At 40.0% G+C, this 19,570-nt stretch overlaps 1 protein-coding gene across 1 annotated transcript in view; it reads right to left on the minus strand.

Annotated features, from left to right (window-relative positions):
- Window positions 1-10: 10 nt before the first annotated feature.
- The window catches only part of LOC118432543 (myosin-11-like), a 25,889-nt gene continuing 6,329 nt past the window's right edge, over window positions 11-19,570 (minus strand). Inside the window, exons 3-32 of the mRNA XM_035844166.1 lie at window positions 19,335-19,502; window positions 18,760-18,885; window positions 18,157-18,324; window positions 17,748-17,819; window positions 17,396-17,461; window positions 16,811-16,972; window positions 15,587-15,666; window positions 15,162-15,255; window positions 14,647-14,723; window positions 14,323-14,386; window positions 13,799-13,975; window positions 13,202-13,278; window positions 12,568-12,651; window positions 12,198-12,232; window positions 12,034-12,083; window positions 11,023-11,089; window positions 10,795-10,858; window positions 10,284-10,340; window positions 9,685-9,841; window positions 9,114-9,155; window positions 8,750-8,776; window positions 7,688-7,819; window positions 6,991-7,064; window positions 3,326-3,415; window positions 3,109-3,191; window positions 2,588-2,778; window positions 2,246-2,306; window positions 1,817-1,913; window positions 882-1,205; window positions 11-100 (exon numbers count right to left, since the gene is read on the minus strand). Coding sequence (XP_035700059.1) covers window positions 40-100; window positions 882-1,205; window positions 1,817-1,913; window positions 2,246-2,306; window positions 2,588-2,778; window positions 3,109-3,191; window positions 3,326-3,415; window positions 6,991-7,064; window positions 7,688-7,819; window positions 8,750-8,776; window positions 9,114-9,155; window positions 9,685-9,841; window positions 10,284-10,340; window positions 10,795-10,858; window positions 11,023-11,089; window positions 12,034-12,083; window positions 12,198-12,232; window positions 12,568-12,651; window positions 13,202-13,278; window positions 13,799-13,975; window positions 14,323-14,386; window positions 14,647-14,723; window positions 15,162-15,255; window positions 15,587-15,666; window positions 16,811-16,972; window positions 17,396-17,461; window positions 17,748-17,819; window positions 18,157-18,324; window positions 18,760-18,885; window positions 19,335-19,502 — 3,027 coding nt within the window. The 3' untranslated portion in view covers window positions 11-39. The remainder of the gene's footprint in view (window positions 101-881; window positions 1,206-1,816; window positions 1,914-2,245; window positions 2,307-2,587; window positions 2,779-3,108; window positions 3,192-3,325; window positions 3,416-6,990; window positions 7,065-7,687; window positions 7,820-8,749; window positions 8,777-9,113; window positions 9,156-9,684; window positions 9,842-10,283; window positions 10,341-10,794; window positions 10,859-11,022; window positions 11,090-12,033; window positions 12,084-12,197; window positions 12,233-12,567; window positions 12,652-13,201; window positions 13,279-13,798; window positions 13,976-14,322; window positions 14,387-14,646; window positions 14,724-15,161; window positions 15,256-15,586; window positions 15,667-16,810; window positions 16,973-17,395; window positions 17,462-17,747; window positions 17,820-18,156; window positions 18,325-18,759; window positions 18,886-19,334; window positions 19,503-19,570) is intronic.

The raw sequence follows: 19,570 nt of genomic DNA on the forward strand, positions 1-19,570 counted from the left end.
GAGCAATCATCCTGATCACCGAGAAACCATCTGCATGACTTACCGCTGCATCCCCGTGTGTCTGGGTGTTGGTTTAGCTCCGTTGATGAGAGTAGTCAGCCTTTAGAGGAACAGACAACACACTTGTTCTCACACAGGCATCAGGGTTAGTCACTCACCACCACCACATTACTTATAGTAGTGTTAGTGCATGGGAATATACAGCAACCAACATACCTCCTTCACACTACTTATTTTAGATACACCGAAACAGCAACCAACACTAGTCTGAAGAAAAGTTGGGTGAAGGGAAAGATTCTCATTCTTGTCTGTTTTTTATTTTTTTTGTTTGGTTTAAATCCATTCTGTCAAACAACATTTCTATTCACCACATTGCATTGTTTTGTTAGAAATTTATTAAAAGTCATTGTTAAAATGTCAAATTAGCCTTGTGCTGCCAGAGATTTTTAACGAATAAACCATTTCTCTTTCTCTTTAACTAAGCATACCGATAATCAAATGTCTTTCAGTTGGGCATACAAGATTAAAGTCTTCTAGTATAAACTGTGATCATATGAAATTGAGTCTGCAGTAAGCCAATCTATTCTAGTCTGGTATCCAGCCATACTATAGATCCCAAATCTCTTCAGTCCTCTCAAGACTCGGGAGCTATAATACGGCGGGACACCAGTCTAAATCTATTTTTAGTATACAGTAGAAGCCGTTTACTTCCACAGCCTCTTTGCCAGCATATTTCGTGCAATTATCTGGCTGGTGCAATAATGTGAAGTTATCCAGCCGTGCAGTTGACAGTGTGCGTTAATCTGTTGTGCACCTAACTGGCTTCTACTGTACTGTTTTAATCAACTTAACAGTTAACTTCCAAAAATACTTATAAATACCTGGGAATGCCACTGCTCCTCCGAGGTGACCTGGGACTTTTCTCCTCCTCCTCTCCCCCTGGAGTTCTGGGGAGGCTTCTCCGACCCCCCTCGGGTGAACCCGGCCCCCCCTCTCTGCTGCTACCCCCTGGACTGGTCTGTCCCGCCTGGCTCTTCCCAGCTCCGTCCGGCCTGCCAAAGATTTTCCTCCAATCAGGAGTGCTGGTAGAAGTTCTGCCATGGGACACGCCATTTGGAGCATCAGTCTTCTTTGGGCTGATTGGTGCAGAGCTGGTGTGTGGCGGAGCAGTGTCATCAGAGAATGGTTCCTTCTTTGAAGAGTCACTGTAAAATACAGAGAAGATACCATAGCACAGTATTCTTATATTCCAATCTTATCACCAAATACATTTTTCAAGTCAAATGGGCATCAAGTATGCAGTGCATTATTAATCATTTGTCAAGAAAACTGTACTCATAACTTGTACAAGCACTGCAGATGTTTTTCAGACACACAGTTCAAAGGTTCTCCTTTTGCTTTGGGAGCATAAGCAATTCACCAACCCACCCCACGACATTTCTTTTCAGAGGGTGCAGGCATCTGATGAGTTAACTTAAGTTAAAGTTGCCCGTGCATCTATGCAGATGCTTAGGGTGGCGCCCATCTCCACTTCAAAGCCCTTGGCCACACATTTGTGCAAGTCACTACAGCAAGGGGCTGGTCTGCTGGTAGTGATGTGTGTTTAACTTCCATAATCTTCCTCATTAGTGCTGAGTGCTAAGCAGAGAAAGCAGCATGTACCATTTTTAAAGTCTTTGGTATGACTCGGCCAGGGATCGAACTCGCGACCTACCGGATGCAAGGCGAACACTCTACCCACTCGGCCATTGCACCATTGCATCTGATGAGGGGTAGGAAAAAGTTCATCTAATAATGATCACTGAAAGTCACTTACCCGAGTATCCTCTGTGTTAGGACTCTTCTTAGTTTCTCTTCTAGTTCATCATTTTCTGTCTGCAGGTTCTCAACCTTAGCTTCGAGACCTCTCTTCTCTGCAAAACACCATTGAGAAAGTTGACCAGATTAGTTGTACATGTAGACAATGTCCTCTCAAAAATAAGTAATATTAAAAAACTGACAATTACAGTTAATCCATAGAGAACATTACATGGTTGATCCATCATTGAAAGAGACACTGGTCTCATGTGGACTGTCTTAGTGAATACTTTGAAGGACAAAAAGTACAAGATGGAAAAACTTTATCTAACTTCATTGGATTAATTTGGATGAACAATAAACAATGATTATAATGATGGAGATCAGGACCCAAACAAAGTACATGTGAATTGAGTGAATTGAGTGAATTCAGTTGTTGTATACATACCTTCTTTTACTCTTTGAAGCTGCTCCTGTGAATTCTGTAACCTTTTTTCTAAAGATGACACCTGGAATTCAAAATGGAAAGCATTTTGTAAATATTCTGTATGTATCTGGCCATGTGAACAAGTCAATTATGGCACCCACAAACTGTGTGTCTTCTATTTCTACTATACTCCACAATTGTTTCAACCACTCCTCATCCTGCAAAATTAAATAACCGTGAAAATAAGCTCTCCATCTTCCATCTTCATAACTACATGTACCTTGTCCCCCCCAACGACCTGGAGGTCAAGGGACTAGGTAGGCAGGTAGGAAAATAAACAAATCTACAGCTAAAATAATGTACCTGTTTTGTCTTCTCCTCCAACTCAAGGGCACTGATGTCCAACTCATCAGTCAGCCGTGTACACTCCACTCCCAGCCGCCTCCTCTCATCATCGGAACCGCTTCCTTCTGCTATACTACTTCTCAAGCTGCTGATCTCCTTGTCTGCACTAGCTTTGTCTTTGGACACTGTCTCAAACTTTCTTGAAAGATCTGGAAGCAGAAATTGAGGGAAATTTTTTTTTTTGACGAAAGAATACTGTTGGAATTATACAAATTGTTGGGCAAAATGCAGTTAACTATTGCAAAAGGTTATTATAAATCTGTGAAAAATTTCAACAGGTTGGTAGGTCACTGAATAACAAGATCCTTCATATAACAGCCAAGTGTTTTGTTCAACCTGTTGTTTCCATGACCCTCTGTCACTTCTACCTTCCTTGAGGCAAGAAGGTGATAAATAGTTTGAATTGTGAACGAAAGGATCTTCTTTTTCAGGCTATGATAAAGAAAAGATAAGTATGAAGTAAAAATAAAACACATTACCTTTGTTAGCGACTTCTAACTCAGCAATCGTCCTTCCAAGGTCATGGCACTTGTCCTTTAATGTTTGATTCTCAGTTTCCAGACTGGAAGAGAGGACATGACTTTATTACATTAACTCCTGATGTTCTGTGAATTTGGTTTGGTCAGACATAACCAATTGCCAGTTAAATAATAGTAGAACAACAATCACTTCAAAAGCAAAAATATGAATACTCACCATTCCAGTTTCTCTGCTAATGTTCCTGAGCCTCTACGTTGCCCCTGTAAGCTGTTCTTTTCATTTCTTAGTTCTGTGATGATTTCCTCCCTTCAAAAGAGAATTTTCATAAAATGAGAGTCAGTCATCATACAATTTACCCTGTGATTTAAGCTTTTCCACAACGACCAGGTTATCACAATCAATAGTAGTGACTTCATTTTGAATGATTAGCACACCTTTCATTTGCTTTTTGACACACAACATTTTTATATTTCAGCCATACATAGTATGGTGAAATATATTGTATTCGTAATGTTTCTTCTTTCTTCTTCTTCTTCTTCTTCTCCTGTCAAATCTTCAAAGTGATTCATCTCCGCCGTTCCTGGACCGAATGACCTGAAATTTGGCACAGGGGTAGAATGGGCCAATACCTTGATGATTTTTTCTCAGTTTTTTCATATCTGCCTCTAAAATGATTTTATTGAGATTTTTTGGTCAATTTTAGACCAAAACTGTATATTTTGGCCCCTGTACCCTGGTATTACAACCAAATGAGCTGAAATTTGACAGAGATGTGCCTTGATAATGCCCCCATATAAATTCGATAACACTTTTGGTGTACAGTACAACAAAATGCTTATTTTTGCGATTTTTTGACCAATTTTTGACCAAAAAAGGACACTTTTGGCCCCTGTACCCTGGTATTACAACCAAATGAGCTGAAATTTGACAGAGATGTGCCCTGATAATGCCCCCATATAAATTCAATAACACTTTTGGTGTACAGTACAACAAAATGCTTATTTTTGGGATTTTTTGACCAATTTTTGACCAAAAAAGGACACTTTTGGCTCCTGTACCTTGGTATTGCAACCGAATGAGCTGAAATTTGACACAGATGTGCCTTGATAATCCCTTCATATAAATTCAATAACACTTTTGGTGTACAGTGCAACAAAATGCTTATTTTTGGCCAATTTTTGACCAAAAAAGGACACTTTTGGCACCTGTACCCTGGTATTACAATTAAATGACCTGAAATTTGGTATAGATAGGCATTAGATACTTGGTAACAAGATTCAAGTCAAATTTTTTGACATAAACAACTTTAAAATGATTAATTTTGGCACTTTTCTGAGGGGAAATTTGTTTTCTTTTGGCCTCCTGACGTGACCTTCCGTGACCCCGCACAGAGCCACACCTGTGCGCGTCAGCCGGAGAGTTAATTGAATCAAAGACGTAGCCAATCAGCGAAGAGGAGGCCAAAGGCTAATTAATATTCATAAGCGGGGCCTCATGATCCCGCATATAGCAGTGTTCCCACCAGGGGGAGCGAAGCCCGCCTAAGGCTCTCGCATTTTAGACTATTCAGAAGGCTTTATATTGTATCAGTTCTTAGGGGCATATCTATGATAATCGCAGCAGTCACTTAACTTCTCTTCAGGAGTTTAGCGTAACACTATTTCAGGTCAAACCGTCAAAGGCAACTAAAAGCAAACTTTAACGTTACTGAGTTCAACAGTACTTATAACTTGTTATCCGAAGTTGAAACGCTAGCGATGGTATTTTCGCTGCGCTGTTAGCTCCGTGCGACTGTTGTTGACGGTCTTATAACGGTATATTTTGCACCCCTGTACCCTGGTATGAGTAACATTTGATACAGATAGGCATAAGATAGTTGGTAAAATGATCCAAGTGAAATTTTTGGCATAAAGTACTGTAAAAGGCTTAATTACAGCACTTTTTTGGGGGGAAATTGGTTTTCTTTCGTTCTCCATGCCATGACCTTTCGGACGTTCACCCCACAGAGCCGACATCTGCACCTGCGTCTAGCCGGCAGGAAGAGTTAATTCAATTAATGGTTCAGCCAATCAGCGAAGAGGAAAGCGAAGGCTAATTAATATTCATAAGCGGGACCACACAATACGTTAACTTGAAGACTCAGGCCGTACAGACTTCTCGCCAGGATTTTTTCAAAGCGTCGGACAGGGGTCCGGGGGCCGCCGAATGTCCCTGGCGGGGTCCAGGGGCAGGGCCACTGTGGGGGGGACCCAGGTGGGCGAAGCCCCCCCGGAAGCTCTTGCATTTTAGACTATTGAGAAGGCTTCTTTTATCAGTTTTTTTTAGGGCCATATCTACGATAATCGTAGCAGTCACTTACTTCTCTTCAGCAGTTTGACTTTAAAATATTTCGGGTCAAAGCTTCAAAGACAACTAAAACCTCATAAACAACAAACTTTACTTAGCTCAACAGTATACAAAAATATTGTACGGGTTGCCATCCTTAGTTGAAGCGCTTATTTATAGCGCTAGTATCTTCGCTGCGCCGTTAGCCGCCGTGCGACTTTTGTTGACGGTCTGATATCCCTACGTCGCTGCCTCGCTGATATTCCCACGGACATGTTTCAAGAAAAATACCCAGCAAAAAATGCTGTTCTGCGTCAAATTCTATTCTATAAAACATGTGGGACTCAGTGTTACAGTCTAAACATTTTGTAGAAGCACCGCTGTAGGAAAGAAGGTCCAAGCAATGTAAAACATCACGTAGCATGAAGTTCGCTGTCAACTGGCACACAGCACATGACTGTTTGAAACTCTAAGTCTAATCAACAGCCGTGTTTGATTGATAGCCGGCGGTCCTTTGATGAAGTCGGCGAAAGGTGCGTTAGTTAGAAAATCTGCGTTTAGTTTTGATACGTAATTATAAGTTAGACAGTGGCGAGAATGATTATTTTCTCATCAATATTTCTCTTCAGAATTATTTGAACTTAATTGTACATCTAAACAATTGGCTTACCTGTGCAATGTTTATATGATTAATGATCAGTGTACTGAAATCATGTGTAACGTATGGCTCCTAGTCAATAGATCAGCATTTTCTCTATAGTGACCACCTGTCTATAGTGGCCACATTTCCTAGTGCTGTTGTTGTTTGACATAAACTTTGAACATTTAAATTGTAAGTAACTTTAAACTGCCAGAGTTTCAGCCCAATAAAACACTCTCAGCGCCAGGGTATGAACAGACTGACCAGACAGACGAAAATAAATCCTCGAACAAGGTTCAATCGTATCTTCCGGGTCTGGCAGGAAGTTGTTAAACTAAAATAAGAATAGGCTCGATGGCTGATTGCATACAAAGTAAAACAGTTTAACAGTTTTACAGCTTGAAGAAAACAAACGCTCCTACAGTACCTGCACCTGCTTGATAATTATTAAATCGTATGCCCTACTTGAATAAAAAAAGTTCTCTGCAATAATAAATGTACCCACATCACAAGGAGCTTATACTTTTTTAAACTTACACCTAGTTATCGTACTGAAAATTGTTAATGACATTACATGAAGTCATTCGACAATTTTCAGTCATGATGAAAATTTTCTGAATGGAAGGTGTGATTATTGTCATTTTCTGAAAAATAGAAGCAAGCTCTGTTTTTACCTGGAATCAATTCACAATACCAGTCCACTTTGGGGGATAATGTACTGTTAAGAGGATGTTCCATTTTTGCGCAGGGGTGATTTGGAACAGTCCAATGTTGCGTGGAAAGGGGTATGGCTGAAATATGCTGTATTTGCTCTTAAGCAAATGTCGGCCTTTCTAGTTGATAATGCATTAAGCACAGGATCTACCTCCATATTGCCATCACAGTATATGAAATAACACATCTATGAGTTACTCACTTGCTGAGGACTTGTCTCTGTAGGCTGTCCACTTTCTGCTGCAATCTGTCCTTGTCTAGCTGCACCTCTGCTAGCTGTAACAAGAATTTTAGAATTTGAGATGCCCTCTTTGTTCCAACGCACGGGAAACGCAGGCAAGGACGCCAAGCTACCTCCCATCTAAAGTATATTCAACAGCGCCTAGAAGACTTTAATGACCATATGACCACAAAGCATATACGACATCTAGCTGCCGACAGAAGAGCATGGAAGAAGCATGGAAGAAGCAGCCGACCGATGATGATGATGATGTTGTGGACAGGGTGATATCTTACATTATTTCATACATGACCCCTGATTACATTGATATGTGTTCTGACATTCTGGGTTATCATACAGGCTTCTACTTGTATCACATTGTTTCCATCAAGTAATTCAAACGTACTTTGCATGCATGGCGTATACTTTGTATTGAAATGTATCCAGAAGCCAGAACTAGTTCATTTGATCAAACATTTCTGAATAACAAGATTATACAATAATGAACCTATTCTATTGAAGATATGACAACTTTTTTGAGCCATTGGTCCCCCTCTAGCCTGATTAAAACTCGCTTATACCAGCCCACCAAACAACACCCAGTCAACCTCCTTGAGGACTGTTCCTCTGCTTGGACAGCAGAGTTTGTATTACACAGACTAGTCCTCCCCAGCCCTACCTTTGCTCGTGCCTCCTCCAGGTGTCTGCTGTACTGCTCTATCTCCCCATCCTTGACATGGATCATGTCCCAAACCTTCTGTAGCTCCCCTCGGACGTGCAGCAGTTCTGCACCCACCTCGTCCATCGACTCCTGCAACACAGAACACATTTTACATCAGGACACAATGTTTAATAGGGTAGGGGGAGCTACAGTCAAACCTGTACAATTAGACTACCTCTAGATAAGGACCACTTGGCCAATTTGACAAATTTTTGGTAGTCTTTAAGTCCTGTCCACATTATCAGATTTTATTGGTCCCTTGAGTGGTCTTCTTGGGCAGATTTGATTGTACCACTAGAGGATAGGGTAGTATGTCACTTTATCAGAAAGGACAATGATTGGCAGTCTCAATGCCCTTTCAAAAGAACTTTATGTGGTCACCAGAGAACGAGACTCATACATTTGTAGCTCTTTCAAGCCATCTCACCTCTGTTTGATATATCCATGCAAGTTTACCACTTCATGCAGAGTTAGTTGCAAGAGTTAGAAACAATTCTTCTGAAATCGAAGTGTTCAACATAGAATGCATGCAAGGAATACTCTATAGCATGCAAACGTGACGTGCATTGTAGTATCAAGTATCTTCCTTGCTTCCTAACTGCTTATACCTGTATGGGGGTCTTTGTTTTACCATACATTTCTAGCATTTAAGAACAGACCAAGTCCCCTTAGCCATACTACCATTACACCATACATTTCTTCGCTATAGCCTTTACCTGTGCTGGTTGCAACTCGTCCAAGAACTATTGCAGAGAAAGGGAAAAGCAATATCTATTGGATTTCTGATTGGTCAAATAAAATCAAATTAAATCATAACATGAAAAATGAAGTAGGGAAAAGGAGAAAAGAATCATAAAAAGGCTTCTGACGGGATAAATCAAGCATTAAGAGAAAAAATGTATGAGAAATAGCCATATCCAACTTAATGAAACTCTGCTATATCAAAACAAATTCATCCCTATATCCTGTATTGTTACAATTTTGTAATGTTTATTACTATTACATCGCTATAGCCTTTACCTGTGCTGGTTGCAACTCGTCCAAGAACTATTGCAGAGAAAGGGAAAAGCAATATCTATTGGATTTCTGATTGGTCAAATAAAATCAAATTAAATCATAACATGAAAAATGAAGTAGGGAAAAGGAGAAAAGAATCATAAAAAGGCTTCTGACGGGATAAATCAAGCATTAAGAGAAAAAATGTATGAGAAATAGCCATATCCAACTTAATGAAACTCTGCTATATCAAAACAAATTCATCCCTATATCCTGTATTGTTACAATTTTGTAATGTTTATTACTATTACATCACATTGTTATATAGTTCTACTGATGAAAAAAGGAAAGTTCTATGTGTAGTTATGACATCAAAATAAAGCCTTACCCTAATCTTTTTGGGCTTGCGCATCTTCTCATCTTCAAGTTCCTACAAAACATATGTCAATCATTTCGGTTTCTCATATGCTTTATGTCTTGTTTGATTGTAGATCATTGATGATGAAAATAATTTTCTGATTAATATTACTTTACTATGAATGTGACTAGAATGATATAGAACTGTAAAAATGTGCATACAGACCAAAAACAATACCTCCCTAGGCCAGTGAATAAGTGTTCTCTTCCATCGACCCCATTACCTTATGTCTGATGTTTCTTGTTGTTACTTCTGCATTGCTAACATTTGTGGTAACATCATCTTCCCATTCACTTCCTACCACTCTACTGACAGTGCATTTAATGCTAGTTCACCTTAATCCATGGGGTAACTACAGTTTGAAAACACAACCCGTCAACTTGACATCCATTAACACTATATGGCTTACCCCATGGACAAAGGCGATTAGGTGAACTAGCATTGAATAACTATGAACACAAGCCAGTACAACAGACAGACATGTCGAGAACAAAACCTCCATATGAAGAGGTAATAAGGTGATACAAAGTGTGCATCATACCTCCTTCATGCTCTTGATGACTTTCTCCTGTTTGTCCTGGATGGTCTCAGCATCCTTGAGCTGTGAGGACAGCGACTCCACCTCACGGCGGAACTTCTCCTTCTCCCCCTTCAGCCTCTCTATTAGCACTGTCCTCTCCTCGTCTGCAGCACCACTGCTATGGAAACACACATCAGGTAGTTGGAAAAAACTCACAATACAAATGTACCAGCACAAGGCAGTGTCAAGTAGATTTTATGGATTACATCCCTGTGTACATTGATTTTTGCCAGATTTAGGAAAAAACAACAACTTTTGTTCCAGCCAACATGACAAGAAAATGTCTGTTATCTGCAATATCATATTTTGTCTCTTCAATTCTTGTTGCAATGCTTAAGGTCTCTAGATTGAAAATTTAGACCCCTTGTTTCTTTTTGCCCATTGGAAACATAGTTCTTCATGCTCCTGCATTAGATTTTGAGTCAGTGGATGTTGTCTCTAAAATTTTCTTCCCATGGACTAGGGACATAATTCTGCAGCAGCAAGAATAGTGTCAATTCTGCCTCATTCTGAGAACAGCTAAAGAGGCTTTACAGAAGAAGCAGGTAGACAGGGCTCACCTTCCATCCCCACTGGAGCGGCTGTGTGTTTTCTGGCTACTCCCCTCCTGTATACTCCTATGTCATAAAGAAGGATTCATTACAAATGATATAGGATACGTATCAAGCAATAACCAAAAAGCTTACGTTTATGATACATATAATGTGATACAAGGTGATTCTCAGAACACATATCTATGGCAAGATGTATAGTTTGTATCAATGTGACTGTGTGCTTGCTGTAGACAGACATGTAAAAGGATAGTTTTGCTTTCTTGTGACTACTGTAGAACTGCATTCTTTATGAAAAAGGCACTTGATACTAAAAAAGTGGGAATGTCACAGTTACCTCTTGTCACTGCATGTACATGTACATGTACATGTAGTTATTATTCTTTATGAGAAATCTACTCTTTCCCAATTGAAAGCATTCAAGGTGAAATGCAGGCAAAACAAAGTAAACAAACAAACAACTGTGCATAGTTTCCTGAGCAAAGGTATTATAAACTTGAGATGAGCTAGAATGACTTACTTTCCCGGGAAGGATTCGTTGTATTCTCTTTCCTCTAACTCCTGCACCTTTGCCTCTAGTTTTTCTGAAATAGGTTGATTTTCAATTGATGAAGCAGTCACAAATGCCAAGGAAATATCATCAGTTCAAAAAATTTCAATACAGAAAAACAAATCAGATGTTGAAGTAAGTTGACACAAACAACATGTGCTACAAAGTAGCAAATGAATATCTTTTTGATAGACTTACTGTTTTGGTCTTCTAGCCTTCTCTTGGAGTTTTCTAGCAATACTATCTGGCCTCTCTGTAGAGACACCTGGGGAAAGATAAACAGTCTTTGAAACATAGAAACCACAGAGAACCTGACCTGATGCTAATGGTGTAAATGTTACTATTCTGGTTCTGTCTCTGACAGCCATACCACCAGTTCCAATCCTGACCTAGTGTTTGGTGCTGAATTTCTCATAACAGACACTGGTCCTGTCCTCGGTGCTGAATTTCTCAAAAGAGGCTCTGTCACTGTCCTTGATGCTAAATTTCTCATGCTACGCTCTGGCCAAAGTTTTAAAAAATGACCATTTCCTTGAGGATGAAATCTCATAACAGGCTCTGGTCCTGTCCTTGGTGCTGGAAAGGACTCTGGCACTCTCTTTAGTGTTGACTTCCTCACAATACTGAATTCCTTATAAAAGGCTCTGGTATTATCCTTCATGCTGAATTGCTCATAACAAGCTCTGACCCTGTCCTTGGTGCTGAATTTCTCACAATACTGAATTTCTCATGATATGCTTAGCCCTGTCCATGGTGCTGAAAATCTCATAAGACTCTGGTCCTGTACTATATGCTGAATTTCTAATGAGAAGCTCTGTCACTGTCCCTGGTGCTAAATTTCTCATAACAGGCTCTAGACCTGTCCTTGCTGCTGAATTTCTAACAGAAACTCTGGCCCCATCCTTCATGCTGAAGCTCTAACACAAAACTTAGACCCTGTCCGTGGTGCTGAATTACTCATTACAGGCTCTGACCCTGTCCTCGGTGCTGAATTTTTATAGTAGGTTCTGACCCTGAGATGAATCTCTCATTCAAGTCTCTGGCCCTTTACTTGGTCATGAATTACTAAAAAAAACACTGGCCCTGTCCTTCCTGCCGAATTTTTAAGGTATTTTTAAACAAGATCTGAATCTGTGCTTGGTGCTGAATTTCTCAAAAAGACTCTGGTCTTGTCCTTTCTGACAGCCTTTCGGTGGTTAAAACACTCACCTGGCTCTCTAATCTTGTTATTTCTTTCTTCATCTGTTTTGAGTCATCACCTGAAATAAATTTTACCAAAAACATCTCAATATGATGAAACATAAGACATAAAGAAATGGACTGAAACTACAAATGAGAAGTCTATCATTACATAAAACTTTTCAAACACTCACTTCTATCTCCTGGACTCTCTGGACTGGATATTAATCTGAAAAAAAAAATGCAAAATTCAATGATAAGTTATTGTGGGATTTCATTGTGTCCTGTACTAAAATAAAATCCAAAGGGGGGAAAAGAGTTCATACAGTATGCTGACACCCCTTTCCACTGTGACTGCTGAGCACAAAAACATTTGACAAATTTTGAAGACAGACAACAATTTCTTTTTACCTTTCGCGTGTTTCCTTGTCTTGTAAATCATAGTTTTGCATCACGCATTATATTCCAATTATGAAATCATGGGTAACACAAATCCATTTTTGGTTGCCCAATAGTCAATTGCTCAGAACACTAATAAAAAGTGGGCTTGACCAATCTACCCACCTGAGGTGTCTGTTCTCTAGCTCATTGTATGAGGCCTTCAAGCGCCTGTAATCTTCCTGAAATCTCTCGTTTTCTCGCTGCAACCTGAGGATCATGGGCAAGATTGTCAGAACCACTGCAACAAGTTCTTAAGTGTTGTGATAAAGGTCGTGCACATACCAGAAACTGATGTACAGCAAAACCTCACTTCTGCAAAATGTTGCCTCCTTAGAAATTGCTGAGACATTGTTGAGAAACCAAACATTCTTTCTACACTTTATTATTGCACTAAATTAAACACCACACTTTGATAACAAAGAAACAAAAGTACATGCAAGCTGCAAGAACTTTTAACATCAATCAAAGTCATCAAGTATCATGTCACCAAGCATGCAGCACAGAATGCAATGAAGTGTCAATCAAATCACCGCACGATGTCCTTGAATCAAAACGTTTCCACCATGATTAGTGATGATTGGCACATGTTAGTACAGCTGTAGCCGTGCACTCCACACACTCAGGTGGACTTACTGTAACACTCCACACACTCAGGTGGACTTACTGTAACACTCCACACACTCAGGTGGACTTACTGTAACACTCCACACACTCAGGTGGACTTACTGTAACACTCCACACACTCAGGTGGACTTACTGTAACAGGGCTGGGTTGGTGTCTGTTCCACTGGGAGAATCGGCGGCAGACAGCCTCTGCCGCAATACCTCATTCTCCTAGCGAGACAGCAAAAACCACAGGGTATGCATGACAAGTCTGGTTTTTGACTTGTCCTTACTATGTCAATCACAAGTTTTCCTTCAATAAAGCTTGCCATTTATGTCATACATGTTTTTCTCTATATACATGAGAAAAATCACACGATAGCAAAAAATTCAGTAACAGAATATCAGAGCAAAGATAGTTTCCATATACAGAAAACGTTACCAAAATATACAATGCATTATGTGGATTATGCTTTCTGTATGGCAAATAAAATGCATGTTGCTTTATACTCTATGATTGGAAATTGGAAAGCTTCTGCATATGACAAATTTCACAAAAGCAACAGTCTGCTACCAGCATTGCAGACGACTGTGCATCGTAGAATTTTAGCAGAGAAGTTGTTGTTGGTTCTGTAACAAATTTAATTGTTAAAACATGTCAATTTCACCAAGCAAGTCATAGTATGCAGTACAATTTTATGTAAACAGTTAATTATGGCACATTCCACAGACATGGCAGCCATGTACAGACCTTCTCCAGCCTGGTGAGCTGATGTTTGATGTCATCGTTGACCCCCTGCAGGTTCAGTCTCTCCCTCTCCAGAGCCTGGCAGCGCTCGTCCAGCTCGGCTGTCCGGATGGTCGGGTGGTTGATCAGGATCTCCGACATCTTGGTGCGATCCATGGAAAGGCTGGAGTCTTTTTCCGCCTGAGTATATAATCAGTAATATAATCAGTGAATTTGGTCACTTGAGGCCACAGAAAAAATACATTATTTTGACTTTTCATTTTTTTTTAAATTCTCTTGCACAATCAAAGTTTTCACAAACTACAATTTCTATTTGAAGCATTCAGGAAAGAGGCTGTGTGAATGTGTCACATATTACTTTCAAACAAGTTCAATGTCCCAAAGGCATCATAGTTGATGGAAAGGGACCAATGGACTGCTTAATGATATCCAAACATAGAGCAGCCCCCTCAATTCTAAAACTATACATTGGTCAAGAAAACATCTACAAGATATGGAAGTCCAAAGATGCAAAGAAAGACACTGACCATTAATTCTTCTATCTGTTGTATCAGCTGAGTCCTATCTCTTTGTAGCTCTTCTAGTTTGTCCCTAGAGTGACAAAAAGACATTGTGAAAAATTACAATATTGTATTTTGACTACAATCAGTAAAGCAGATATGAAACAAACTTACACAATAATATATGAAGGTGCAAGAAAATCTATCTTAAGGTGCTTATATTGCATTCATTACACAATATATCATTCAAGAACACCTAAGACAAAGAAAAATGCATCTGTTTTCCTGACTTCTCTAACAGAAAGACCAGATACTAGAAAATACTGAGAACTACAAGAGAAAGAGACCCACTGGTTCAGTGTCAGTTCTGCTTTCATCCTGTCCACCTCTGCCTGGAGCTGCTCGTAAGGCTCTGAGCCTGGCTGGGGCTGGAGAAACATAGCAATGTATGAGTATAGCATCAGGAGATAACAACATTCTGTGTACACATAACCAGGTGTTTGTAATTGGTACCTAGTCAATTTGTTGGTGATGATGCCTATCTTTCTTCAGGACAATACAGACTGGTTTAGCTTGCATTGCAGCTAGAACAGGTTAGTACTGCCCTGAAGAAGGTGAAAGAAGGTTACCAGAATGTTGGCTAGGGACTAACCCTTTGCTAGTGAGAGCTCCGTTATCCAGTGATTTAACAACCTGATGTAACTATTTGTTGTGTAGATGAAGTAGGCATGAAGTACAACCATTATAAGTTTTGTATAGGTGTATCAAATCACCCTTTGTTCACATAAAAATACAGAATCTGATACAGATGGCTACTAAAGCTTGGACTTAGATTGTGTGTATTATGCATGACCGGTGGTGTCTACCTTAGTGAGGATGTTTTTCTGCATCTCTAACAGCCTGATGACCTGCTGGTTCTCTGCATTCTCCTGCTGCAGTCTCTGCTTCTCTTCACCCAGCCTGTACAACACAGGTGCTTCATGTCAGTTTGTGCGGTATTGTCAAGTACTGTTACTATCCAACGAGTACAAAGAACTATAGACTAGTATGATGGCAATTAAATATTCAATTTTTCAATGCTAGAGAAAGATCTGTTGGCTATCGTGGCAATGGTAATGCACCCTCAATCAAAATTCTTTTTTTTTGTTGAAACCTTACGAAACCAGCATTGTTGTCATCAACAATAATTAATATGTCTTCACAATTTACCGCAATATTCAACTAGCCAGAGTGCAAGTCCCAGGTTAGCTAGCTGCCACATCAGTGACTTTTTCTCATCATGCTCTCTCACCTGTCAATCTCCTGCTGGGCTTCAGTCAGCTCCGCCTCCTTCATGGTCCTCAGCTGCTGCTCCATTCTCAGGGCAGAGTTCTGAAACAAGAGTCACCGATCCGTAAATAGTTTTACCAGCTCAGTGAATCAATTGAACATAGTTTTCCTCTATACAGTCAGTTTGACAGTCTGTCTGCTGTCTTTGTAGTAGGGATGTGGTCAGGATGCAGCAAGGATATGACAGTCAGATTTGGGACCGCATCCTTGCTGTTTCGTCACAAAGCAGTGGTAACGCTAATATTCAAGAACAAATTATTGTCAGAACAGTTACACTACAGTGGGCCAACTTAACTGTGCACTGATAGGCCAAGTTCACATGGCACTGTTAGCACAAATGTTATATATGCATTAATTAAAATAACAGACAGACTGTCAAAATGTTTGTATACCATAACAATAAGGCTGTGTTCAAAAGAAAACTATGTTCAAGGGGTCACCAATGTTCTCCTAGGAACAGCACCTCATATCACATACCATTTCCTTCATGCAGAACTACAGCTAGCATGATGTGCAACAAGGGACTTCCAATGGAAAGCCTTTCAGCACTAATTGACATGCAGTGCAATTTGGTTTTCAGCACCAGGGACAGGCAGCAAGACACCATCAGTGTACCTTCTTTTTTTTTCTACATCCATAGTCTTGGTTCCCAACTTAAGGTGTTCCTGTGTCTTTTTTAGTAAAAGACTGGCTGTCCATCACAATTAGCTGTTCAACCAACGATAGCCAATAAGGGAGTGTCTAAATATGTACATTAGATATTCTGCATTTCTGTACATTTATATTGCATTTCGAAGCTTTGACAGAGGTGGGCGGGACTATGAGATCGGAGTTAAGGACATGATAGTGATGGGTCCAAAAGATCCATCTAGCAACACAGTGAAGTACTGCAGCAACACACCCTCTCAATCCTCCCTACCTTCTCCTGAATGTCCTGTAACTTTTGCTGCAGATTTCTGCTATGGGATCGGGCTTAAGGACATGATAGTTCGGGCAAGCAAATTTTTTTATGTAGTGAATTTTCGAAAACTTGTGCAACCCTGAACCCGTCTTCTCAGTCCTCCCTACCTTCTCCTGTATGTCCTGTAACTTTTGCTGCAAGTAAAAAGTTAGTTCGGGCAAGCAAATTTTTTATGTGGTGAACTTTAGAAAACTTTAGAAAACACCTACACTAAGTCCTCCCTACCTTCTCCTGAATGTCCTGTAACTTTTGCTGCAGATTTCGCGCCTCGTCCTCCTTCCTCTCAAACATGCCCGTCAGCCGCTCGCACGTGTCTCTCCACTCCGCACACTCCGCCTGCACCTGGCCCATGGTGTACTGGTGCTCCTCATTCGCAAGGGACAGTTTCTGAAAAGGCAATTTGCATTGTCAACTTTTATACATTTGTGTTGTCATGCAGGGTGTTTGGTCTAGAACTCAGAGATCCTGTCCTGGGTTTGAATCCTGTCATACTAGCAATCTTGTGCCCTTAGGAGAGGCACTTTACATGACTTTCTTCACTCCACCCAGGTGTAAAAATGGTAAGCTGACTTCTGTTCGGGAGGTAAATGTGGTGGAAAGTGAGAGCCCTCCAATACCGTACCCGAGACACAGTGGATAACAGCCTACTGCCCCTATGTTCTTATAAAAAAGCTATTTTATCTTCCTTGATACATACATACAACATACATGTATACATAGGTACATGTTTGTTGGGCAAAAAGTACTCTATGTTTTTGTCTAATTTTACAATGAGTAAGATGATTTCTCAGACTGCTGCATCACCACCCCCTTCTCAAGCTCCCTTGTTCTTGTGTCCAGCTGTTGTTTGTTGTCTCTCAGCTCCTGCAATGTTTCCTACACAAAAACAAGCAAGAAATCAGGTTCATCAATTCATTACTTGCCCGAAGAGTTTCTCATTTGTCTTGTTTCATGTAGCTAATTAATGCAAATAAGGTTTTAAGTAATATTACATTTGTACATTGGTGAACATGACTAGAATATGGAAATATATATTACATTTTATACCTGTGAAAAAACAGACAGACCAACCACAATACATCCCTCATAAATTAGTAACCCTTCCATTAATATCATTGTCATGTCTATTTTTCTACAAAATGTGCTCTCTCCCTTTACTTACCCTGAGGTTCCTTTGCTGCTCATCCCACCGTTCTCTGTCTGTCTCTTGCTCCTTCTTCAACCTCTCAAAGGACTACAGGGACAAATAAAGCAAAGAAACTCCTTCATTCACATATTCAAATTCATTTATTCAAATACAATTCAATCTCTACTACTTGATAAAAATGGAGATTTACTTCCAGATGTTTTGAGTGACATCCATCACTCTTCTTCAGCATCACTAGAATGATTTACTTTTACATAAAAATTTACTTATTCAGCAGTAAAAAAAAAGGGTTGCAATAAAAAAAGAAAGCAGTGTCTTGGACCTTAAAAAGACACCTTAATCCTGAGCCATGTTGACACAACATAATGAAGGATCTGCTAGAGAGTCCTCTTTAGTCTATCAATTGCTGGACAGCACTACATACCTTGTTCAGTAGGTCCTTGTCCTGTGTGACCCTCTTCAGCTCCCCCTCCAACATCAACTGCTGTTGTGCTGCCAGGCGTTTGCTGGACTCAAGTTGTTTGTTCAGCTCTTGGGCCTTCTCCAAGTTGTGCTTGACCATCGACAGCTCACTGGACAGGTCTTCACTCACCTGAGAGGGTCCCAAATGGTTTTTATAGTTTTATTTGTTGATTTTCTATCTAACAAGTGACAGCCTTTTTCAGTCTAGTGAGTTCATTACCAAGAGTGTAGTGAGTTCAACAATAATGCCATTTTGGATGCTTTAATATGTATGTTGCAGATGTAATGATTGTAATTGATGGCATTGCTACCCCTACAAGCGGTGAGGCTATGGGACCGGTTAGGTGAGGTTAGGTGAGGTGAGGTGAGGTGAGATGTAATCGTACACAGTTTGACTATGGCTATGTGTAAAACACAGGCTATGTCAGAACCACAAAAATGTACAGTATTGTAGAGTTTGTAAGGATTCAAGTCCCCTACAAAAAAAATCAAAGCCCAAAGTGAAACAAAGACATAAATTATATTCATGACATATAAATCATAAGCCAACAGCTCTAGATGTTACCTTTTTGACAGCATTGAGCTCCTGTTCTACCCGGAGTTTCTCCTGGTTGTTCTTGTCTGCAGACAGCTTGGCCTGTGCCAGGTCCACGTGTAGCTCTGTACACTGTTCTTCTACCGCATGTTTGGCCTAAGTGAAACATCAATTAACATGATATTACATTCCTTCAGTAAAGGAAAACAAAGAATTAACAGTGAGATAAAAGACTCAAAGATTGGACCAATAAACTTTCTTGCAGTCAAAACTACCCTAAAATCATTCTGGAGGCCAGTAAAACTTCTAAGAGGTTTAAGAGGTCTATGTGCTTGTGTCAATAGATAGATTATCTAGTAAGTGACCACCAAAATATGGCCACACTGGCCAGGTGGCCCTTATGTAGAGGTGCCTACTTGTACAGGTTTGAGTGTATCTTTCTGTGCATTCTGTACCACATTTATTGTCTTAGAAAGTTGAAACATTATTTTTCCAATAAGGATGTAGAACTAGATGATGCAAACATCTAATACTAGTCTTGTTGAATTTACAAAACTAAAAGGTACACAAATTGAGACATAGTCAAATCCCATTTGATCTCGAACCTTCTGAAGCTGTTCCTTGTCCACCGTCATCTTCTGCACCTTCTGATGAAGGTCAATCTTCTCCTGAAACAGTCTGTCCTTCTCTGCCGTCACGCTGGCTAGTTTGGACTTTGCATCGGCCAACACGTCCTCTAGTCTGGTCGTCCGGGTAAACAAGCTGTCTCTCTCCTAGAGGTGGGATAAATACCATCATAATATCTTATGTGTTATGTTGACAATAAGAATATCTAGATCAT

The sequence above is a fragment of the Branchiostoma floridae genome, chromosome 2, assembly GCF_000003815.2.
Source record: "Branchiostoma floridae strain S238N-H82 chromosome 2, Bfl_VNyyK, whole genome shotgun sequence".
NCBI lineage: Eukaryota > Metazoa > Chordata > Leptocardii > Amphioxiformes > Branchiostomatidae > Branchiostoma > Branchiostoma floridae.